Below are 25,179 nucleotides of genomic sequence, written 5' to 3'. Positions count from 1 at the left end.
GTCCGGTGACCGGCCAGCCAGTAGGGGCTGTGATATTTTAAAAATAATATTTAAAATGAAGGGCAATGTGGTCTTTTCCTTTCACATAATAATCCCAATTTGGTCTCATGGTAACAAAGTGGGATTTGTAGAATTGGGCGGACGTTTCTGGGCTTTTGGAGTTGGATGTGCATTTTTCTGTCTTTTTCCCAAATTTTTTTCTGATGCCGAACACTCACTCTGAGTCATCAGCCATAAAATTCACGTTGCTAGATGGAGAGTGAAAGTTGTCGTTCTCAACTCATCGCAAACAACTCAAACGATGTCGTTTTGGATCTGGCAATTGCGTTACCCGACCGGTCGTGCAATTCTCCTTCCCACTGTGGCCCCTCCCAGTATCTGGAACAGCGACTTCCTTTCCGTCACTTCAACTCGCTCCTTCTCCAGCACCACCCAAGAAGTAGGGTCCCACTCTCTCAGTGCCATTCTCTGAACCCTAACTGATGCTCTTAAATTCTCTTCACTGTTTCCCAAATTGAACTTCGCAGTACTATCTATTATGTCATCGGAAGAAATTGGTCTTGCTCCAAATCAGAGGATTGATAATGGTCTTAATTCACCCCTAGTTTTCCAAGACGAGCCCTTGCGTTACAGTAGCGGTGCCCCACAACGTCGGGTTGGGGACCCAGGTTCGAAAACGAGGGAGCTGGCCGGTTTCATTGATGAAAAGATTTTCGCCGTGGATCGTGACCGTTTTTTCGCGGCTCCGGCATTGGAGTTTCGTCGTAATGTTTACGGGGATTGCGCGGACCATCGGAACCCACCGGACGCCCGGAATTGGAATGGGAACGGGAGCACTGCAACTCCGAGCGGCGATGAATCGGACGGCGAGGATGATGAAGACGATGAGGAAGAGGACGACGACGATGTTGTTGAGGGTGGCGCTGAAGTACAAAGACTAGTTGGTGTTAACGATGCAAGCAAAGGGAATTCCAATTCTAATTCAATTAACGATATTAGCAATAACAGCATAAGTGGTGGTAACCTGGCTAGTGCTGCAGATGGAATATCGAACGGAAAAGCTCAACACCATTCGTCCTACGGTATGTAGGAAGTAAATTAAATTTCTCTAACTTCAAAAAATAGCCAGTTCTTTTATTTTCGTTGCGCTAACTGGGGGATTGGATTGTAGGATCCAGGAGAGAGGTATTGGGGAAGGATGGAGAAATTGGGCAGACGCCGAATAATTCAAGGGGTAACGACGAAGATCATCAGCAAGAAAGGTTAGATAAATCGCAGAGTGCGGTCACGATTGCCGAAACTGATTGTGAGGAGTATTATTCGCACTATCTTCAAGGCACGGAGGGCTCAGCTTCAGTGCACAAACCTATAGGAGGGGAAAATGGTTGTGGATTTAGCGGAAGAAAGGAAGTTATCTATTCAAGCGAGTCAGTCGAGTCATTGAGGGCAGTGCTTTCAGATCCTATAACGTAAGTTACCTTTGGAACTTGTTAGCTTTTAACATCAGTTTATCACTACATAAGTCCTGTGCCCACTGCCCAGTTTATTGAAATCCAGTTCCTTGTGGATTGCGTTCTTTTCCAATGAAGTTAAAAAAATATCGTGATGCAGAAGGAGGATGGCTCAGTCGATGCTCTTAACTATCTCTCTTTGCGTGCGTACAAGAGCACACAAGTTCAATCTTCTAATATCTTGAGCCGATATAGATGCTTATATCTTTCTTGTACCCGTTATAGTAAATTGATGTTATATTCAAAAAATTCAGGGGTGCTCTTATGGATGATGCAATGATATTGCCTTGCGGACATTCCTTTGGCGGAGGAGGAATACAGCATGTTATTAGAATGGTGGGTTCTAAGCCATCAAAAGCCATAATTTTTGGATTGACCTTTTCTGTAACTAGTCAACTGAAAAATATTATTAACAATGGAGCTGGTAATACTCGACCTCTTTTCTTGTGCATATGCCTCTATCAGTTGAATGGCATGACTTTTAAAGCCCTAGACTATTATTTTGAACAAGTAACTGTTTGTGATATAATTTTGCTGAACTGTAGAAACAAGCCTGAGCCTGTGTGCTTTCTTTCCTTTATCCTACTTTTATCTGGTTTTCTTCTTTTCAATTGAGGATCTTTATGCTTTATCCCCTATCTTTTTCTCTTTATTTATTTATTTTTTGGGTTCTTTCTTTCTTTGTTGTTTTGGGCTTGAATCTAAATAACATCGAGCTGTTACCAAAGTAAATGCACGTAAGTGTCATTTGTAATGAGAACAAAATAAATGTGACAAAACTGCACAATTAGCTGATAGCTCCTTTTCATTTACAGCAGTGTGCTCTCATGAGACCCAATCATCTGCTTATAAGAGGAGACTGATTGAACCTAGATGAATTGCCACTATTTTGGATCTGATCTCCCTCTCTTGCTTATCCTCCTTATAGTTTTAGATGTAGTGAGCAGCAACAATGGCCTGAACTGCTAAAAGTTGGCTTTTTTATTAGCTATACATGTGGCTATTGGCTAGGCAGTTTTAACACTGGCCCATTATTTGTCAAATTTACAAATCCCAGTCTTCTCATTGGAAATTGCTTTTGTCAGTCAGAAATTGCCGTGTTTTCAACTGGCTAATGTAGTGCTTTTGTGATGCATTTTCAGAAAGCTTGTTGCACTTGTTCCCAACCCATATCTGAAGAATCAATATCTCCAAATCTATGTAAGCAGAACTTATCCCGGAAAAATGTTGAAATTTAATTCTTGGTGCTTAAATATGTTTATGTTCTTCCAAACAAATAATAGAATAATTTTGAAACTTAATTTTCTTCTAGTTTCTTGTACTATTGGGTGTTAATTTTATTTATGTAAGATTGATTTTGCTTTCATATGCAATATGTTCGCAAATAATAAAGTTCATAGATCTTTAATTTGATTGAAGGAGTCAAACTCTTGAAAATCGAACTGGAACATCTGATGTTGAAAATTCAGTATACAACACCACAACTAATTCATTGAAAATTTTGGATGGAGGTTCCTTGAAAATTTTAAACGATACTGCAATTTATATTGTATGCTCATATAATTTTCTTACGTGGTTTTCTGCGGTGGCTGGGTGCTGTGGTCAGCACTTAGGGTTGCTGTGCAGGCATACCATCGGGAAGAGGAGTCACAGTTTTACCGATCATCCAAAAGAAGAAAAGAAAGATTTGATCAGGTGTGTAAATTCCTTCCCAACCTCCCGAACCATGCAATATTTTGATAGAATGAAAGAGATTGAGCTAATCAAAATTACGAAGGCTGCCTTGACGCTATCTTTTCATATAAAATTCATTTTTACATAGGACAGGGTGGTTATGGTGATTCAACAGTTATGGAACAACCAAGAGGAAGAGGTGTTCAATTTCCGTTTGCTGTGATGGATCGGGTTATTATAAAGGTAGTATGAGGAAAGTTGAGTTTGCTTTTGAATCTATTCTTTTGTTAAACTAAATCTCATATAGCTAATGACTGGAGTGAAATTGGATCAGGGGAACAAGAGGACCCCGCAGCGTTTTGTTGGACGGGAAGCTATTGTAACAACACAATGCCTGAATGGATGGTCAGTCACTTTCTAATATATTTCCCTTTAGCAGTTAAATGAAATCTTGATTGCTGTATGTGGATTCACTAGTATAGAAGAACGTGCTGAAATATCCATGAACTCAAAAAAAAGCGTGGTTGTGATGTTATTGGTACTATAATTATCTAATATCAAATAATATTGAATTCAAGTGCATATAGTAGAACTTTAGGATTTATTGATATTTATTATCTTTCACTGGAAATTTAAAAATTTCCGGGTGAAACATCCTACGGCATTCTTTTCACTTTTCCTGACGTGGGACAAGATGCCCCTTTGAAGTGAAAATGTACAAGTTATCCTCTTGCTGTAAAGCTATCTGCAGTGTAGGCGAATTTGAATGTGTTCACTGTGATGCATAAAAAAGACATTAAGGGCTTAGCCTTGGAAATAAAAATAATTACTTGATTAGTTCTTAGACAATCCGCATGAGGGAATAGGGTCTGATATTGATTCTTGTACGCGCGCTACTAAATCTATCGTGCTGCTGATGGAGGTCTAAATGTTTAGGTACGTGGTAAAGACATTGGACAATGCAGAGAGTGTTAAATTGCAGTATCGCTCGCTTGCTAAGGTTTCAGATCTCCGGCAAGGTGGGACATGACGGTTTTTCCTCTTAAATTTGCTCACTCTCATATTACTTGCAAGAAAATGTGCTGACAAACTTTGTTAACATAGAAGCGTCGTTAGAGATTGTATGATTTGTATCTATGTATTGATCTTCATACAGTTCTAATTTTACGTCAACGGCTATAAAGTTGTCAGATTATGTTAGAGGAAATTGCAAGTCTCTCTCAGTATTGACTTTAATTGGATTAGATATGGGCTATGGATATGGGCATTGTGCGAAGTCTAATGTGCGTTACATTACGTTATATACGGCTCGTAAATAATGAAGAAAGCTAAATTATGTCAAAATCTAGCATAGAGCAATTTGTTTTACTTAATTGTTAATTATGTCTTATAAATAAAGTGGTAAAAGTCGACGAATTCTGCTTGTATGATATTGTATCTGTGTGTATGTGTGTGTTTGTTGAAAATTTCCTTCAATCTTCTATCAAAAGTGATTCTTTCCCCGAAACGTGGGGTGATAGTTTTATTTTTGAGAAAATCTCACCAATTTTTTTTTTGAAAATTATTAAATTCCAAATTAGAAATTCATATTCAGATGAGTTGTTATTTGCAAGTTAAATGTAATCAAAACCCATTAAAGTGTAGAAAAAGGCACTCGTCGATGTATATATTTGTTATCTATTCTGACATTTTTATTACAATTTCCGTGAGTAAATAAATTCCAAGTAATTTTTAACAAGTTCTTACCATTTTATTTCTGTTTATAATGTGTCACGTTGTAAATTTTACTTCATTATTTGTGTATTTTTACTTTTAGTTAAAATAAAATAAATTTATAATATAAAATATTATATGATTAGTTAAATTATTGAATTTTAATAAAAAAAAATTTCTTGAAAGATATAACATTTGAGTCTAACATGCTACACTCAATGATTTAAAGCTGAAACTCTTATGCACTGTTTGGACGAGAAGAAGAGTTGGAAGGAAAAAAATAGGAAGAGAGAAAATAAAAAGAAAGAAAAACTGGAGGGAAGATATTATCATCCCTCTTGCTTGGATAGATGAGAGAAAATAGAAAGGAAAGAAAATTAATAAATATCTAAATAACTAAAATATTCTCATCAAAATATATCATATTTAAAATTAACTTAAATTAGATATTACAATAGAAAAACTATGCTAACATTAACATCATTAAATAATTTAAAATAATTTAAAATCAAGTTGTTTGGTTTATATATTTTTTCAGATTATTATATTTTAAAACCAAATTATTTAATAAAAATATTGTTTTAAGATATAAAATAAAAAATTGAATAACTTTTTAAATATAATAGAAGAAAATAAATATGGAGAGGAAGAGAGAAGAGGAGCAATAATGGAAATCTTGTTTTCTTTCTCAAATCTCTCCATATATGGAGAAAAAATTTGAAAAGAAAATGAGACATGAGACCTACTTTATTTTTTCTCCTACTTTTTGTTTCTCCTATATTTTATCTCCTATCCAAACAAGAGAAAACTTATTTCTTCTCATGCTTTCTTCTTTAGTTTTCTTTTCTCCCTAATTTTCTCTCAATCCAAGCAAGGGGTTAGGTTCCATTTGATACGAAGCATTGAAAATTAGAGGTAAAAATTTTGATTGGGATTAAAAAAACCTATTAAAATAGTATTTAACTTGAAATTGCTTTTTATATGAGATTAGTCAAAACTATACATATGGGATTAGAAAATACCATGGGAAAAAGTAGTATTTCCCAATTCCACTTCTATAGGTTTGTCTAATCCAATGTACCAAACAATTACTCATACTAAATACTATTTATGATTTTTTCAAATTACAATCATAATCTTTATTTTTTATTTTTAATGTTTTGTATCAAACAAAACCTTATATTTATAGTTATTTAAATTGACATAAACCACTCATTTTTAGCAAAATTATTTTATATCTCATTAAAATTAAATTGAACTTTTGAGTCTTAAATATCATTCCCTTAAATTTATAGGATTTATTAAAAGAATCAAATTAAAATTTAGTAAAACTAGAGATCAACCTAACATTCGCAATGAGATTAACCTATCAAAAATAATTCGCCAAACCTGCGGAGAAAGTGCTGTGTTCGTACCATCTAACATGAAGATCAGCCATAGAAGCTGCTTGTTCCAATAATTCAGCGACTAATCAGAAATTCGAATTTATCAGCTTATGAGCTACCCCAGATTAACAAATGCTTTGCACTTGATCCAAAATGCTCAAGAAACTGAAATAAAAAAGCTGATATTCGTGATTCATGAGACAAATAACCAATAAGAGTTCAGTCCAGACTTAGACTTAGCATTATCTTCCTTATGGTATGAGACCATTTACAATCTCAATTAACAACTTATTGGTACCAAAGATTTAGGCACAGCATCAATCTAACAGATTCAGACAAATGAGATGGAAAACAGGAGGGAAATTACACCGCTAATGTTACAATGTGAAGTAGCTGCAATGAGAAATAGTTCAGTCACTATCTAGACATAGCATTACTCTGACACAGGCAAATGAATGTGACAAAAGAGGGGGAAAACGGGTGGGGGAAATATCCCACAGCTAAATGCTAATGTTACAATCTGAACAAACCGCAAAGCTTGCTCATCTCAGAACTGAATGCTGAGTTTTTCTACATGTTGATGACAATTTACTGAAGGCCGCTGCTTCTCACTGAGGAGAAGAAAGAAGAAAAAAATCAGCAATAATTAAATGGAGGTTACAATTCTCAACGTCAAATCGGGATCAATTAGCTTTGTGACAATAGGAAACTGCATGTTGAGTATATAGAAGCCGCAGCTGCACTGACCGCTAACTCTTTCTCTGAGCTAACTCTGTAAAATATGAAATACCTATATTAATGTGACATTCGTGGGAAATAGTATTCTTAAGTACGTTTGATTGGCTTTTTTTTGGGGATGAGAACATGCTTTCGGCTATTACAAGAAAACACTCAGAAACTAGTTAGAAAAAGTACTGGCATAGAAATACATGGAATTAGTTGTTCAAACCCAGTTTAAGACGACCGTCCAAGTCAAGGCACCGACATGCAAATTTCACACTCCCATATGTTTCAAAGTCAATAATCCAATTTTCGTAATTGAAAAACAAAATCACAATGTATGATCACAAAGCAGCAAACTAAGACCTTGTCGTTGTTAGCCACAGAGAAAGCAAGTTGCAACAAAAACCAAGAAAATCAATCCATTCAGAGAAAGAAATTGTTAAAATTTGGGAAGAACGTTAATAATTACGATGTGCCAAGAGGCCAAAGCTAAAAATAGTAGACTCGCTAGAAAATGCGGATTAGGTTTCACTTGCAACGAATACTAGACTGAAAAATTGCATCAAAGATCACAACAAAAAGCAAAGTTCACTAGACAAAAACCCCCCAAGATATTTAGTGTTTGAGAAACGTGAATGTTGTTACTATCCCGGCCTATGAGATCTAATCCACGTCTAGGATATATGATTGTGCTTTTTTTTTTTTTTTTAATACCAGCATTCAAACACAGAATCCCAAGGTTCAGCCGTCTAGAGGTGTCCATAGAGACTAGAACCAGATTTATCAGTAAATCCACGCTCATTCAACCAAACTATAATTTTATCATTTTTGTAAGTTTTTTCTCTTCATCTAAACTAGAGGCAAAAGTTGATCCAAGACATCTCAGACCTTCAATTCTATATAACGTATCCCCTCAATTTTGATAATGTGAACAAGGGTTTTTAGGGTTTTAGACAAAAAATATTAATAAATGCGGTAGTTCGCACAAAATTAAAATTAATAAATTTGTAAAATCCCTGGTCGGTTAAAGTTCAGCCACGACTGAATCCGAGCCAAGGGAAGGTTTGTTTTGATGCATTAGGAGATCTAAACTTTTGACCTCTACCTTTACTGCACACTTATCATTCGAGTTAAGCTCAAGTGGGAAGGGATTTTTGACATGAAAAGTACGTTTCCTTATCATCTGATTGCCCAAGAAAGCAAATCATATTTTTTTAAGGGGGTTTTTATAAGAATGCTCTGTAATTCCAGTTTTTTTTTTCCTCCTGTTTTCTCCAATTTTATAAAAACATTGCCACATTATCCCCAAAAAAAATGTGACCATTGTTATGCCTATTATCAGCTGAATTGTGCTTTAATTTGTATGTTTTGATCTTTCCTAACACAGCGTCTTGGAAATATCATCAACAGATTATGGTTTTCAGTTTTACCACATGTAGATGCCATAAAATATGCCAAAAGACGAAAGCGGCATACTGTAATATTTTAAATAGCGGAATTCTAGTCGTAAGTTCATAACATCAATATCATCAATAGTTAGTAAACGGTGAAAAAGCTTCAAGTGCAACCTTTACATCTGTACTATTAAATTCTCCGACAAAAATAAGCTTTTTAAAACTGCGGATCACATTATTAGGCACTTTTTTCGCAAGATTCTTCAAACATTGCATGATTAGGTATGAGACTTGCACACAAATGTACGGGTTTACCACGTAATTCAGTCTTTGAACCCCAAAAAAAAAAAAAACAAACAAACAAACATGCCATAAGTGTATCAAAGAGCATTATAATAAACACAAAATAGAACTCTATCTAAATTTGGTTTATAGTTAATACCAGCTAAGTAAAACATATACCTGGAGTCCTTTTCTATAGTCCCCGGTTGTTGCGAACCATAAGTTGCGTTCCAATTTACATGTTGGAGGCCCTGATCACATAGCAGTTGCTTTTCTTTTACTGATTTAACCAACTTTCCTGAAATTATGAACCAGGAACAGTGCAGGCTTCGATTAAGAAAAGCAAACAAAGGCCTTCCAGTGCAACCGGATCACAAAACCCTTAAAGCGAAATTATAAGTTTAAAAAAAAAAACCATTATCCTCCTAAAATGTTATTTCACCAGCCCCATATATAGGGCCCAGATTCAGATGTTAGCCGAGTAGATTGGAACCTTGGCTTCGCTGATAAACAGCGGTGCGTACAACATTTCAAACCCCTGGACGACTTCTTCCCATGAAGTTAAACCATCACTTAACCCAAAAACAAATTATTTTTAAACATTAACTATGAGGCCAGTAAAAGGAAATGTTATTTATCTATTGAGTACTCACAAGTTGCTTTTCTTCTTCAGCGAGTGCTTCATCCATCTGATCAAACAAAGCAGTCCATCTTGTCCGATGCATTTCTGCAATTATACTATGCGGGAGTTCGGTAGTGGTTTTCATAACAGAAGAATCATTTTCTTGGATATTTGAGAATTCCTTTGACATAAGGTAAGGTAATTCAGTATTAATGACGGTTCGAACTCTCCTTCTACTGCGACGCAAAGCTGAAGAAGTAGAAAAAAGAACGATACTGAATGTAAGCAATTGCACTGCCCACGATATGGCAAAATAAAATAAAAATGGAATTACCCGAGAGACGCCCTTTGATGTCTTGATGAAGGAGCTCCAACCATTGAGACGCGACAGTAGCAGCTGAAAAAACAAACAGAAGAATCCTTATCAGCAAGACGCTTTTTTTCTGGTTGCCGGGTCTTAGAAGCGCAATTGGCAAGGTGAAATATGATAGATTAAAATCTCTCCCGAATGCATGATGATCTAAGAGGCCAATTCTAAAGCATAAATTTTTTAATACAACGTTGATTGCTAACTTTCAAACAACTAAATTTTCCATCTGTTTTATCTCTACAGCGGGAATGTCTGAACGAAAAAAGCATGAGGGGGGCTAAATATAAATCTTAAAGAAATAATAATATTGCATAAGTAGAAGGAAAGTGTGACACTAGCCTTTCAGGGAAAGAGACGAAACGCTAGGAAAGTTTGATGATTCCTCATTTGACATAGAGCTAGAACTCACAGATGCCTTCGCTGAAGACAATTTCAGAGCTAAAATGTCATCTTCGGCGAGATGAGTGAATTGTGATCCACAACTTTTAAGCCTTTCTTTCTCCTCCAAGCATCTGTCATTTTCACCAACCTTACCCTCCAAAGTCCAAGAATCATCCGTTGCCATGGGATACTTTTTTGCCTTCCTACTACCAGCAGAATGGTGCACGGTCCCTTCTTCTCGATGAAAGGAATGCTGATGCTTTCCTGTTCCTGTTACGTACTCGAAATCCCTTTTGCTAACTTCTGTACTTTCACCTGCAAAATGTGCTGCTTGCTTGCATCCGACGTTGGCATTTTCATGCTTTTCAGACACAATAGCCTCTATAATCGAATGGACCTGTTTTTTATTTCTTACGTGATTAATAATCCCCGGGTTTAACTCATTCAGCAGTCCACTTGGAGCAGCAATCTTTGAGAACCTGTCAACTTGTTCCCTTTTTGCAAGTTCTAACTTTTTCTTGAGGATATCATTTTTACTTTTTCTACCACGTTTGCTTGGCATAGGAATACCTCCATGAGAAGATGAAAGAAAACCATTTCGCTTCATCTCCCTCCATAATCTCATGGGATCCTTTTCTTTTAAAGGCCCAGTACAGCTACCACTCTCAGAAACGTCCTTTGACTTAAATTGATCGTGTTCTTTGAAAGACTGTGCCGAGCCCAGATTTATACAGCTTGTAACATCTTCTGCATTAAGATCAACGTCAATTCCTTTGGAGTTCACACAAGTAGTAAGGGGCTCCCTATCGTGCTTCCCAAGAAAGGATACTTTGGCGGGATTCTTGCCACATTCACCACTTCCATCACAGGATGAATTTCTGGGACAGAGTGCTTCGGAATTAAGATCAAGTGATCTGACGACAGGACTAACCTCTACCGAGCATGTGCTCCTTCCAATTTGTTCCGGTTGAGAAGCAGTGTGTTCCAGAGGTAAAGGGACCTCTGTCACTTGTGAAATATCATTTTCACTCGACGGTAATGGAAATTTATGTTCTTTGTCCCTAAAACTCCCTTGAGGACGGGTATTAGTTTCTGTAGCATAAGCAGAATAAATTAAATTCGATCTAAGACAAGCATATGCGCAGTATGACTCATATAATTACTTCCTTTCCTGGCTGAAAGGGAAAGCGATTTATTGTGAATGAATTAAAATATAAACCCAATCGACCAAAATCGCATACTACTTGCTCTCGGCAACTCCCTGCCCAGCCGCAAGGAAGTACTACCTAATCATTCTACAAAACATCAATTATATCATTAGAAACCAACAATGTGCTAGTGTCGAAGCAACATTTCAACTGTAGCGTTTCATAAAGCTCAATTCTTTGCAAAACAAATCATTAGACCTTTGCTTGATTAGGAATGGACAGAAGCATACGAAATATCATCGTTCACTCAGACTAACCTGCGGATTGAACCACGGACTCAAGATCTCTCATTTTCACTCTTTTTCGAGACAGTTCATTGTTCTCTCCCAAATGAGTCGTGCTTGGACGCTTCTCTCCGACGGCCTAAAACACCCGGAGGAATGAAGCAGAAGACGAGTAAGAAAATAGAGAACTTCATCCAGGACAACCCAAAAACCGGAGATGCCTACCTTGCAATCTGATCTCGAGGTTGTCAAAGATTTCCCTGGTGCTATCATCGAATTGCTCTCCTCATCCATGAATCCTCTGAACCCAATTTAATCCAAACACTTGCACCGCCAAAAATTGGTTTGAATCATCAATCAAACCGCTGTGACCGAAAAACGGATCTCAGTGCTGTCAATGATGAATGACTCGGAAGTGAAGTGGATCGATGGAATTGGATGAGTAGGTTGGATTAGGGTTTCTGAAATTGGCCAGGGAGGGAAGGAGGGAAAGGGATATGTGGAGTTTGTCGAGAAGTGTAATTGAAGTGGTATAATGGGGAATTGATTTGAATTGAGAGAGAGAGTGAGAAAGTGAGCGCGCTCAGAGTTTAGAAACGTTGCATGACGAAGAATAATAATAATGGGGTAGGAGATATGGATTAGATGAGAACTTGTTGGGCGTCACTAGGAGGGAGACGCCAAAAAGGCCTCCCTGGGTTTTGTTCAAATTCAAAAAAGCTCGGGGGTTGGAGGGAGTCACTGTAGTTTGCGCTCCACGTCGAACACAATTATCACTCGTGTCGTCTGCCATTTTTGCCACATAAACGACGTTACTCCTGTCGCGTTTGGTTGCTGTGCTTAAAAGGCCCAAACCCAACTTTCTTTTGGGCTGCATCCAATTGTGTGGTGTCATCGATGATCTTTTTATTTTTTTTTGGAGTACAACTGACAAGTATTGAACTTGAGATGTAGAGGGATGATTTTTTTTAAAATATATTTGTTTTTATAATAATACCTCTTAAGTAGTCTTTTATAATATGACGAATCAGAATTTAAATCTCCGGTAAGAGAGATATTCACATTTAGGATCCAATAATATCTTAAATAGGATTATTTCTAATAGAAAAATATTTATACATAGCAAAAAAAAATGATGATATCCCTTTTTCACTAAAAAAAAATTCCTGAATTTCATATCTTCTTGTTATTTAAATTTAAATTAGGATGTTTGTTTTAGTGTGCTTCACAGATTTGAGACGTACAATAAAATATCCATCCCGTTGTAGATAGTATATTTGTTTCATTTCATACTGTAAGTTTCGTATTGATTGCTTTATTTATCATGTATTTTTTTTATTTTTCAACATTGAATTATATTTTATATTTACATGATTATGGTGATTTATACATAAAATAATATGGTTTAAAATAAATTAAGAGCATAAGAAATCAATTGCATTGAACAATATTCCATGCCCGCAGACACGCCATATTTTTCTGAACAAAAAACTGAATCTATGATCAAGATGGAAAATGCGTAAGAAAGAGAACCAGTCTACTATTCTGCTCAAAGGATTAAAAAATGATCAAGAATACAAAAGTTAACAAGAATGTTTCGCTAACCGGATGAGAGAACTAAATTCCCTAGGAACATGATAAAAATAACTCGTCAGTCCTGTGAACTAATAACATAATATCATTAACCAAGTCCTTGAAAGGGTGATCACTATCGCATCCTCTAGAAGCAAGATTTATTGCTTCAATGCGGCTTGAAGAAAGACAACTTTTTCTAAAACCTTTGGACAAACAGAGGCTAAACCCATTTGGGAAACCAGTGGGCCAAGCAATGGTAGGAGGAGCTCTTGTGCGTTTGCAGCTAAAGTCACAAACCCATCCATCAATGTTATCCTAAGTAATGGTAATAGTAGTTGTGGATGGGTGATCAAAGGTAAAGATGGTAATTTGACTGTGGGGTTTAGTTGTAAACTTTCTAGACTCCCGTCAACTATCACGGAACTCATCAGTATTACTCAGAGATTATACCTCAGTTGGGTTAGGGGTTTTAGAAAAGTTCATCTTGTATTAGATTGTCTGGAGGCCCTCGACTTGGATGTCTGAGGATGTAATCGAAACCAACGTTATCGTGATGTAGCGGAGGAAGCCTGAATGCTACTGTGTAGGGAGTGGCAAATTCTGATTAGGCACAGGGATCGCGAAGAACTGTCCATCACGGTTTATTTGGCAAAAACCACTCACAAGATAGCAGGAAGTTATAAAGTCTTTGATCAACCTCCCTCTTTCGATTTGCAGGGAGATGAGGGATGATGAGAGTTCTTGTTTTCTGAATTGTTTAACTTCTTTTGACCTTCATTTCTTCTTATAGTCGTTAGTTTGTACTCAGTTTAATTTTTTTTTTTTTAAAAAAAAACGTTGTCTGGATCACACCAAATTCAAGCAATTAAAGCATGGGACTCTCCCTCTACGGTTCTAGCCATACTTTGGTTTTCTAATGCACATGGAACTAGTCATAGTGCTGATTTTTGGGGTATGGAGCTGTATTTTACCATTTTCCCTCTTATTTTATGGACTTCAATTTGTATTTTCCTTGGTTTTGCTTTTTAGTGTGCTGCCTCGTTTTTTTTTTTTTTTACCCTGATGTTCATTCAGTATGATGCCATTATTTTGGTTTAAAGGAGGAGAGCATTTACCCAGAGAGAGAGAAAAAAAACCCTATACAATCCTAATTAAGGTTATAAAATATATCATTAATTTTCAGCATATTAACATACAAACTTAACCTTTCATTTTATTCATTTATTTTAAAAATAACTTTTCCCCTTCTGAAACATGAAACATAAGTTGACTTAAAATTCAGAGTGCAAGCGGGTCAATGGAATTGACAAACCCTACTGAATTTTTTATCCTGTCAACGGACTTCAATCATCCTGACCAGTTTCTCATGCAACACACGGCTTTTTTAAAACCAAATACTCATCCGGTCCTTAATATAGGACCCAATTCTTGAGTTAGTTTTGGTCCTAAATATAAAACCCATTTCTCATATTTATCAATTTTCTCTAAATTACCCTTATAGATACTCTCTCACCCATAATCAAGTAGAAGAGGGAGAGAGGGGTATTAAGAAAGATGATTATGATATTTTGGGAAAAATGTGTCACTTTTCTTATAATTAACTAACTTACCTAACTTCCTTAATCTAATCAAATTAGTTAAATGGGTCTTATATTAAGGACCGGAGGAGTATTATAAATTTATTTTATAACTCGTAGTTATCGAGACAATTATTCAACACCATGCATAAAACCGTGATGATCATGCGGGTTTAATCGACTCCCTCAAAAGATGAACTGTGGTTTTTTTTTTTTTTGAGTGGAAAAGGGAAATCAATTAACCAATCAAAAGGAGTCCAGAATAATTACAAAACGGAAAGAACCAAAATAAGAGACAGCAAGCAAACAGCGCCGATCAAGTGGGGAAATTAATGTCAGCTATAAGATCCATAGCTCTATTAGTATGCCTAACGATGGCATCAGTAACAGCAATAATTTCTTCCGGTCGGAAATCTTCTCCAGCAAACAATCGCTTGTTTCGAGCCTCCCAAAGCTTCCAGTTGAGGATGCCAAATCTCAGGATCCAAGTCTTGTTGGCTCGGCATGGGCTTATGTTATGAAGCCACCAATCACCAATTGGTTTCCCCAAGAAGCTGCTGAGGTGCCTCTCAGGAACGAGGTGCTTCCAGCAGGCAACAGCTAGAGGACATTCTCTGAAGATATGGTTTATGTCCTCAGGTCCTCCGTTGCATAAGTCGCAGTTCACATTTTCAGTTAAGTGACGGTGTTTTCGTTCAACATTTGTGAGCAGTTTTCCTTTATAAGCCAGCCATATGAACGATTGAATTCGGTGGGCCCCCGGCCACTTCCAGATTAAGCTCCATTTCTTAGAAACTGGGTCCCAAGAGTCCTCTTCAATGGATTTGTAGGCTGAGGCTACTGAGAAATTGCCCCCCTTGTTGGGATTCCAGAAACAAGTCGCTAGTCCATCCCCATGGCTGGGAGGGGGGATGCTGGCAATCATGTGGTTGATAAAAGTGGGGAGCAAATCAATGAAAAGCTCCCACCGCCATTGGCCATTGCTGTCTACAAAGTCTGATATTGGTCTTTGGAGACAAGTATCATCAATATCCGAGAAAGCAAGATTTTTAAGAGGCCCAAGATCTCCAACCCAATAGTCGGACCAGAACTTAACTTTCGTGCCATCTCCAATCTTCCACTTGATGCCCAGGGAGGTAATGGACCAAGATCTAGCTATGCTTCGCCATATGTGTGAGCAAGCTTTGGTGTTGAAGCCTTGATTGGTTTCTGGAGCCCAATTATATTTTGCACGCAAAACTTGAACCCATAAGAGCTCAGGCCGGCTTACAAGGAGGAAACCCAGTTTCGATAAAAAGGCATTGTTTTGGCTTTGCATTGATTTCAGACCACAGCCCCCATTTCTAGGTGGTTGACACATTTCTGTCCAGTTGATCAGGCTAATACCTCTATGTTGTGCATCAGAACCCCATATGAAACCTCTTATGATCTGCTCAATTTTGTGGTTGGTAGAGACAGGCAGTAGCGACGTTTGCATGGCATAAAAGGGGATGGAAGACAAGACTGATTTGGCAAGTGTGATTCTACCAGCTAAGGAGAGGGTTTTGGCCTTCCAGTTGGTGAGCTTTTGTTGCAACCTCTTGATTATAAATCGGTAAGTCTCTTTGGTGACTCTTGAGTGCTATAAAGGGACACCAAGATACTTTCCGAGGTGCTCAGTCTTTGAGTAGCCTAGTTGTGTACAGATTTCATTTGCTTCACTCCTGCCAACGTTTTTGGAGAAGAAGATCCTTGTCTTGGCTTCACTTATGGCGTGTCCTGAGGATTGGCAAAATTCTGTCAACGTCCTCTTGATTAATCTAATTTGCCTCGCAGTGGTCGTGCTGAACAGGACAAGGTCGTCTGCGAAGAAGAGATGCGAAAGTTGAGGGCCGTTCCTTCCCATTCTAATGGTGCTCCAGTTGCCACAAAAAACTTCCGAATTAATAACCTGGGATAACCTTTCCATGCATAACACGAAGATGTAGGGAGAGAGGGGGTCCCCCTGCCGTATCCCTCTACTTGGTTGAAATGAGGTAGATGGTGTTCCATTCCAAAGGACTTGCATTGAGGGGGTGGTGATGCAAGTCATGATAAGTTTGACTAGAGAATCGGGGAACCCAGCATCACGCAGTGTGTCTTCTATAAAATTCCATTTAAGCCGGTCAAATGCCTTCTCAAGATCAACTTTGATGGCCATCCACCCTGTTTTCCCACTCTTCGTTCTCATAGAATGGATTACTTCTTGTGCGATGATAATGTTATCCGTGATGTTACGGCCTGCTATGAAGCTAGACTGATAAGGAAGGATGAGATCAGGCATTAGAGATTTCATGCGGTTTGCAATGATCTTGGTGATGACTTTATAGGCGACAGTGCATAGGCTTATTGGTCTAAACTCTTTAAGTCTTTGGGGTCTCTCAATCTTTGGAATTAGAGTGATCAAAGTTCGGTTATGGAATGCATCAAGAGTCCCGTGCTGGAAGAACTGAGAGATCATGTCACAAAGATTCTTGCCTACCGTGCCCCAGTAATGTTGGTAGAAGAAAGCATGAAGGCCATCAATACCAGGGGCTTTCAGTGGTTTCATGCCAAAAAGGGCTTTCTTGATTTCTTCAGGGTGGACTGTAGCTTCGAGGGAAAGCCAGGCAGAGCTGGGAAGAAGTGGGAACATGCCTCTGTGATTATATGTGACTGGGTCTTCGCTGTCCGAATAGAGGTTTGAGAAATACTGCTTGGTCATGGATATTAGCGTCTGCTCATCTGAAATCCAATCTCCCTCATCATTTCTCAAGGAGGAGATGCGGTTTCTTCTTCTTCTGATTCGGGCTTTCATTTGATAGTAGGAGGTGTTCCTGTCACCTAGGCAAATCCAGTTGCTGCGGGATTTCTGGGCCCAAAGGAGCTCTTCATTTAAACATGTGGTTTCAAGCTCAAGGCGAAGCGACTCTTCTAGATCGATCAAGTGAGGCGATGTAGGCGATCTTTCAAGATCCCGCTGGATTCTCATAATACGTTTCTGGAGCTGGTGTTTCTGTTTGCCAATGAGACCAAAGACTTCGTTGTTCCAAAGTGAGGCTGCTTGTGTGAATTGATTAATATTTTCTTTGAGACTGATTTCGTTCGACCAATTATCTTTGACTAGTTGTGGAAAGGAGTCATTGTTAGCCCAGGCAGCCAAAAAACGAAAAGGTTTGGTGGAATTACCTGACCGATGAGACGTCCCAAGGTCAATGAGGAGGGGTCTGTGGTCAGAATTAATTTGGGCCAAGTGTAGGATCTTCGAGTTGGGGAAGGTGTGAATCCAGGCTGTGTTGGAGAGGGCTCGGTCCAGACGTGCAAAAGTGAGTCCTCGTCGCCAGGTGAAATGGGGTCCAGAGTAGCCCAAGTCCACTAGATTATTGTTGTTGCAAAAGGCCTGGAAATGAGGGCAGCCCTTCCTCCTTTTTTCTGAGCCACCACGGCGTTCAGTAGAGCTGAGGGTAGCATTAAAATCACCAGCAAGGAGAAGAGGAGCTGAGTTGAAGTAAGACCTATTTGGTCTTGAATATCTGGCAGTGATTAAATAATTTAGTTTTTAATATAAGACCTATTTAACTAATTTGATTAGATTAAAAAAAATTAGATAAGTTAGTTAATTATAAAAAAAATGACATGTTTTTTCTAAAATACCATAACCATCTTTTTTAATATCCTCCCTCCCTTTTCTACTTGATTATGGTTAAGAAAGTATCTATAAATATAATTTTAAAAAAAACTGATAATATAAGAAATATGTACGAAAATCAATTTAATAATTAGGTTTGATATTAAAAATTAAAGGAGTAAAATATTAATCCAGATCATGTTGCTAAGAAACAATGACTACTCCGACATGCTCCCCCCACCTATAAGCAATTCCATACCAAGTCATTCCTAAAATAATGATTTGAGCAATCAATTTATAATATTCATTTGCTAATTTTGTCCCTGCAAAAATTTTTTCCCCCCCCACAAAAAGTATAGGCTTCTATTTAATTATTTATTTATTCATTTATAACAAAGAGTCCGTGTTGGGGAATGTGCGCAAAGATTCATCGTAGGAAGGCGACTAATACAGCATGCACGTGGTTCCCCCAGTCGTTATTTATTGTTTATTTGCTGGAATGTGTTAGAAACAGTTATAAAATAATTAATTAACAATTAATGGCTGAAAATAATTGATGTGATACTGGAATGTTTGAATAATTGGATCGCAGTGACCCCAGCCGCACAAAGCTAACTCAGAAGCAATGACGTATGGATATCGGACAGCCACAAGAGCCAGCCACACCAAAGCAAATAAGCAACATTATCGAAAATCATAACAAAGTACAGTATAAAATTCCCATCGATTGAAAATACTCCTCCGGTCCTTATTATAAGACCCAATTTGACTTTTTATTTGGTCCTAATTATAAGACCCAATCCATTTTCTCTCTTATATTTATGTATTTTTTTCCAAGATAATCCTTCTAATAATGATAGTTTTAACCAATATACTTAATTAGCAAGGATATTTTAAGAATAACAATACTTATTTATTATAAATAACCAACTTAACTTACTTCTTTAATCTCCTCAAATAAATCAATTAGGTCTTATAATTAAGACCGGAGGAGTACTCCGCAACGAAGAATAAATTAGAGAATGAAACATGAAATATTAATGTTCAAAAATGGATGCCAATAGTAATTTAAAAATATTTCACTATGTCACTGACTCTGTACACATCCGCAAAATCATGGCCAGAATAAGGTCATGCGGCACACCGCAGGATGAATCTTATTTATATTGTGCACAGTTACTTAATCAAGTATCTAAAGAATAAAATTACTTGATCATTCACTGGTTCTGGCTCTGAGTTAGCCAAAGATTCTTGAATTGTGAATCCACTGTCTCCATCAAGTTCTTCACCCTTGTTAAGCAATAATGGGTGCAAAAGGGTCCCGACTGGCTTGACCCGACCCGAGTTGTCTTCAACAAATAGCAGGCCGGCCCGCACCCCGCCCGTCTTCCCTGAACCACCACCCCCCACACCTTCGTCGTGTTTTCCCCCCCTTCTGGTCGTTCTTTCCCAGTCTGATCGTCGCCGGTCAATTCTTCCACCAATATAAGGCCTTCCGGCAATAGCGCCATATCCCGTCGCCATTTTTCCTTCGCCTCTGGCCAATTCTCCTCCATTGCCCTCTTCTCTGTCACCAACGTCGCCGTTGTCGTCGTCGTCGTTATCATATGATCATCATTGTTGTTATCGCCGTCAATATACCCCGTCGGAAAAACCTGCACTAACAACGGCGCTTCCCTCAAATTCTTGACGATCTCCACCACAGAATCCCTCATCCACTTGTCCAACCTATCGATCGTGTCGGCAGCGTCCTTTCCTTCTGCCCGATCGCCAGAGCCACGCGTTTCCATATCGAAACTCAAATAGTTCTTCTCGAAACCGGTCGCCGCCATGGCCGGCGCGGCGGTCAAGGTGGCGGCCGCCGCCGTGATCCTCCTATTTTGTCCTCTCGAACTGCTCTGATCGGCAGCGAACATCACAGACATGGGCCGTGGCGCAACGCCACAGAGACTACACCAATTATTGTCGATGCCGAACCTGGCAAAGCCATGATTACTGCCCGTGCAACCAATGCGGAGCGAAAACGCCATCAAGTGGGATGGCGGGAGGAGCAAGTCTGAACAAAGAATCGAATGGCTAAGGAGGAAGAAGGATCGGATGAAGAGGAGCAAGAACGAGCAGAAGACCAGTTATATAGCTAATTGCTTGCAACAGGTATTTGTAAAGAAGACGAGTGAAGATTGAAAAGCGAGGGAGGATTTAGTTATCGTGATAGATTCTCTTGGAGATTGAACGGTCAAGATTAGATATAAGAGTTCCAGGGTACAGTCTAAACCGTCGCTTATTATTAATTTTAAATTTTAAATTAATTTTTGAAATATCGAATGCTCCAATTGGGATTCCTTGTTTAAAGAGGAAACATCGCTTGCACGCGAGAAATGTGGTGAAAACTGCAGGTGGAGTTTCTGTGCGGACGGATGCATTAGATTATGGAGCAATCCTCTCCTAATTCAGATCGATTTCTTGATGGACGGTGACGATGGATTGGAGCAAAAGAGAAAGGAAAGAGTGAGCGTGTGTGATTGGCGGATGGCATTGCGTGTGTTGCCTGGGAGAAGGATGAAGAGGGGCACGTGGTTTCACGCGAAAAGTGCATGGATATTGAGGGCGGACACACATATGGCATTGGCGTGTACACAATCCTGTCCAATAAAATCAGGTGCGGGTGACACGTCAGTATATGCAATGCCACATCAGCAATGGCGCTGCGAGTTGCGTTATTTGTTGTAAAAATAAAATAAAAAAAAATTATCCCCTGTTATTTACAGAAAAAAAACTCTTCATGTGACAAAGGTTGTTTATAATTATAACTTTGATTGGATTCCATTTTATATCAAAATCAAATTAAACCTAAACAGTGGTCATTATTTTTAAGTAATTTATTATATATATTGATAGATCAATGTTGATTTTTCCACTTCTATAAATAAATATTACACTTTTTAATTTTTTTAATAAAAAAGCTAGATAATTAATTTTAAAATATTAAAAAAATAAATTAAATTAGTTATTTGTAACAAACAAAGAATACCTATTTTATTATATGCGTTAGAAATATTCCTTGATAAAAATAACTCAATAAAAATATTTGAAAAGTATATAAATTTAAAAATTAAAATGAATTAAAATGTAATATATCTAATCAAATTAAACTCCTGACTATTTCTTATATTAAGAAAAGATGATAATATGTTGGCACCCAAAAAAAAGAACGCGAGATAATATTATATTACTATTATTTATGGAGTCAACAAATTTTAATAACAAGTAATTTTATTTGCATTAAACCCTCTTCGTCATCGAAGTGTGGAGGCATAAACCGGGCGCATCCACGTGCAGCCCTTAGTAAGCTAAGGAGAAGGTGAGTTTTTTGACCGGAAGGGGAAGGTGAGTAGATGACGAACTGGTGACAACTCTCTTCGGAAGTATTCTGCAATAGTTGTCTAGAATTACATTCAAAGCTATTCTTTTTGGCAGGCTAAGATTTAAACTAATTAATTCTTACTTGAATAAAATAGTTAAAATTTGCATTAAAATTTCAAATAGATTAAAAAAAATATATCCAAGTGAATATGTTGAGATACTTTTAAATTAAAAAATTTATAATTTTAAATTATAATTAAAAAATTAAAATGTATAGCTTTCTCTAAAAATTGACCAGCATATGTATGTAACATCTTGGCTTGTGAGGGATTAATTTCCTCTACTAAATCTAACCCCATTATTAATCATGTGATGCACGCGCGCTACAACATGCGTACACTCCATTTTTTTAATAAAAAAATAAAGGCAACTTTATTAGAACAAGATAAAAAATATAATTGGGCTCGCCACTCGCACACTCCTTTTGCTTCTGGACAAAAACTTATTGGGCCCCAAGAATGGCCCAAAAGAAGGAAAAGTGGTGCGGGTCAAAGAAAAGAAGCATTAGCCCCACGAAACAACAAAAAAGAATTTGTTACAACTTACACGCCGAAGAAAAGAAAAACTTTCACGCCGCAACAAACGTACAGCACCCACTAATCACTTGTCAGAGATCAAGGAACCAGCAACAGGTTAGCCTTTACTATTACCTGTAAATAGGAGACTTTAGACACAGGGAGACTGTGCAATTACTCCCAAAAACCCGCTAAAACAATAAATATGGATACCTTTCTTAATGAGGATTCGAATCTTGATTCTTCAAGAACTAATTTATTCTGTTAAACTTAGTCCTTTCTCTCCTATCATAACATTAATTACTTCCAACCTCCTTTCACATTTTGTTTTGTTAGCCCGTCTTCTTACTTCTGTAGCTAGTCCCTACTCAGTCTATGCAAATTCGAGATAGAAAAAAACGGTGTTCCTATTATTCAGATGAAATAAAAGAAAAATCCATGCACTTTCCTCATCTTCCACATTATAGTTCATGCAACAATTCAAGAAGCGGACAATTCCATGTGTTTTCCTCGTGTTACAGGTGATTAATAAATAAATCTATACATAGGAATCACATGAAAAATGAGCAAAAACGCTTCAGCTATAATGTAGTATTTGGTTGTTCCAGCAGGATGTTAGATTTTACAACAACAAACAAAATAAGGATAATCAAAACTCTTAAACGGACTTTGTATTTAAGATTTAAAGGAAGTCGTCTCTTAGAATTCGGTACTAATACTATCCACTTAATAACGACAAATCAAATTTGTCTTGGGGCACACTTAATTTGAAAAGTAGCAATACTAGACCAAAAATAGCGAATTTAACGGTGAAATTTGTAAACTTCATAATCGGCTAATTCGCTTCCTTTTTTTTTTTTTTTTAAGTATTGATGACTTGTACATGCTATAAATTTTATAGTATATACACAGCGCTTTGATTTCCCCGAAATTATGAGATATTTGCAAGATCAAGAACACATATCCCTTATTACCAAACCTTATTGCTTTAATAAATATTAGATGGGAATCCTGTATTACAAGAAAACAAAACATACAAATCAAACAAGCAAGTGAATGATATCTTGAGCTATATGAATGAGAGACATGAGAGGGTTGTCTCTATCAGATAAAGGCGACTTCATCTTCGGAGGCACCAAAGTGAAAACCTTCTCACAGGAATCAGTACCATTGGCAGCGATCTCCAGATAAGAAAGGGCCACATCATTCTTACCGGAATCCAACTGTGCGACGGCCGATGATACATCAGTTACTATCACAGCATAAATCAGGCGACAACTCTGGAGCTTGTCGACGACAGCTTTTTCTCTGGCCTTTCCGACCAATTCTGGGACTACTTTGTATAAGGTTTCGTTGGCGTTATCCAGCGACTTGTCGCACACGATGTGAGCCAGACCCTTAGTGTCTGATCCGGCGCTTCTTGGATCTGATTCCAAGGTGGACTCACACAAACTGGGATTTCTGGTTTTCTGACACACTTGATCGATCAAGTCGTTCGCGAAAACTGATCTTGCTGTTGATGGCTGATACTGGTATGAAGAAGAAAGCAAGGCGACAAGAATGAACGCAGATATTAGGGTTTCCATCTTCATCTCTTTGCCCGCAAAATTTGAATTCTGCAAGCTAGAGAGATGGGACGTGTATATATAATCCCCAGTTTTAGTCTGCAATTGATAACGCTATCTCCATTGAATAATTGTGATTTTTATAAATTAATGATCTTTAATTACTTGTAGCATAAGAGTATATATCTACATACATAGAAAATAATTATTATGTAGAAATAATTATATGGGAGAATTACAATGAGGTCACAAGCAAGGAAAACAATTGAAAAATAAGTCCCAAAGATTATCATTCTCACTATAGGACTTGTCATTATAAGCTGTTGATATTGTTATTTGAATCTTTTGGTAATTATTTCTCTTTTATGGGACTTGATTGTAATTTTTTCTAATTATATTGAGTTACTTATATGTATTATGTTAAGTTCTTTATTCACGCACCATCACATATCCTTTTTTTTAAAAAAAATATTATCATTTAATTATAAATTCATATGAAAAAAATATAACATTTGATGATTGGAGAATTAGATACAATGAATATAAGTAATTTGAACCAAGTATTGTCATATATTAAATAACAACTCTATTCCTTAACATAAGAGCTAATTGGAGATTCAATTTATTCATAGATATACAAAACTTCAATGTACTTTGTTTCTAATATTTATCAATTTTGCCTTCAAGTGATTTTTATAGAAATTGCACATGATAAGGAGTTTTCATGAAAGTGTAATTTTAATACACATAATTGATAAGAGTATTTTTTTTTAAAAAAAGTAACATTTATTTATTACAAATAATTAACTTAATAATTTTTTTAGTATTTGTAAATTAGTTATCAGCTCTTATATTAAGCGCTGACCAAGGCAACAGTATATTGTAAATTTTGAAATTGACAGCTGGTTGGTCAATCTCAAAATTTACAATATGGCCACAACACACACACAAACACTTGATATTTGTGAATTTCAAAACTCAGTCCCGCGAACTCAAGTTTAATTTGTATGCAGCTCAAGTCAAGCTCTACATAAGACAGTTTGAGAGTCAGAACTCATCAGAAAAACACACACAAACACGTTCTTAATACTTTTGCTAACATAATAATTAAAATGTTTCAAGTAATTGCTAAATATTTTCGATTAGGAATGATGTGTGTGTGTGTGTGTGTGTGTGTGTTTCAAATACACAGAGAAAGAGATGAACATACTCCATTGTTGCCGTCGAATATGTCAAACTTAATACAGAAAACATGTGAATCTACACGAGAGAAATACATCACACACAGAATGTTGTCTTGAGCTAAACGAACAAGAGACAATAGAGTCCGGTCCCATCTGTACTATTGTTCGATATGATGAAACAAAAGCGACAAGAAGCAAAGACAAATTGTGGGGTTTTTATGTTCATCT

At 37.2% G+C, this 25,179-nt stretch overlaps 4 protein-coding genes across 6 annotated transcripts; 1 reads left to right on the top strand and 3 right to left on the bottom strand.

Moving 5' to 3' along the window:
* Positions 1-402: 402 nt before the first annotated feature.
* Positions 403-4,498, top strand: LOC114735341 (U-box domain-containing protein 62). Of its 3 annotated transcripts, none has more exons than XR_003739261.1 (8): positions 403-1,082; positions 1,172-1,469; positions 1,766-1,847; positions 2,654-2,711; positions 3,118-3,206; positions 3,334-3,428; positions 3,520-3,590; positions 4,122-4,192. XR_003739261.1 is itself a non-coding variant. In XM_028923030.1 (8 exons), exons 1-8 carry the CDS (start codon positions 539-541, stop codon positions 4,213-4,215), a joined length of 1,326 nt encoding a protein of 441 aa, XP_028778863.1. In that variant the 5' UTR covers positions 404-538; the 3' UTR covers positions 4,216-4,498. The 3 variants fall into 3 exon arrangements, 1 of the variants encoding a protein (XP_028778863.1); XM_028923030.1 differs by having other exon boundaries at positions 404-1,082; positions 3,339-3,428; positions 4,122-4,498; XR_003739262.1 differs by lacking the exon at positions 2,654-2,711 and having other exon boundaries at positions 3,339-3,428.
* Positions 4,499-6,501: 2,003 nt separating this feature from the next.
* Positions 6,502-11,622, bottom strand: LOC114735350 (uncharacterized). The gene is given in 7 exon segments (XM_028923039.1): positions 6,502-7,055; positions 8,863-8,962; positions 8,965-8,980; positions 9,336-9,553; positions 9,639-9,701; positions 10,014-11,147; positions 11,521-11,622. Coding segments are annotated over 7 exon segments (1,650 nt in total). The 5' UTR covers positions 11,555-11,622; the 3' UTR covers positions 6,502-6,970.
* A 7,653-nt stretch (positions 11,623-19,275) lies between these two features.
* Positions 19,276-20,377, bottom strand: LOC114735365 (uncharacterized). Its single transcript, XM_028923058.1, has one exon. The coding sequence runs from the start codon at positions 20,292-20,294 to the stop codon at positions 19,482-19,484; it is 813 nt and encodes a 270-aa protein (XP_028778891.1). The 5' UTR covers positions 20,295-20,377; the 3' UTR covers positions 19,276-19,481.
* Positions 20,378-23,209: 2,832 nt separating this feature from the next.
* LOC114735339 (pectinesterase inhibitor-like) lies at positions 23,210-23,862 on the bottom strand. Its single transcript, XM_028923027.1, has one exon. The coding sequence runs from the start codon at positions 23,792-23,794 to the stop codon at positions 23,243-23,245; it is 552 nt and encodes a 183-aa protein (XP_028778860.1). The 5' UTR covers positions 23,795-23,862; the 3' UTR covers positions 23,210-23,242.
* Positions 23,863-25,179: the final 1,317 nt, after the last annotated feature.

The sequence above is a fragment of the Neltuma alba genome, unplaced genomic scaffold (genome assembly GCF_004799145.2).
Source record: "Neltuma alba isolate B1F8T4 unplaced genomic scaffold, ASM479914v2 tig00013204_pilon, whole genome shotgun sequence".
NCBI classification, from domain to species: Eukaryota; Viridiplantae; Streptophyta; class Magnoliopsida; order Fabales; family Fabaceae; genus Neltuma; species Neltuma alba.
This window is presented reverse-complemented; position numbering and strand designations above follow the sequence as displayed.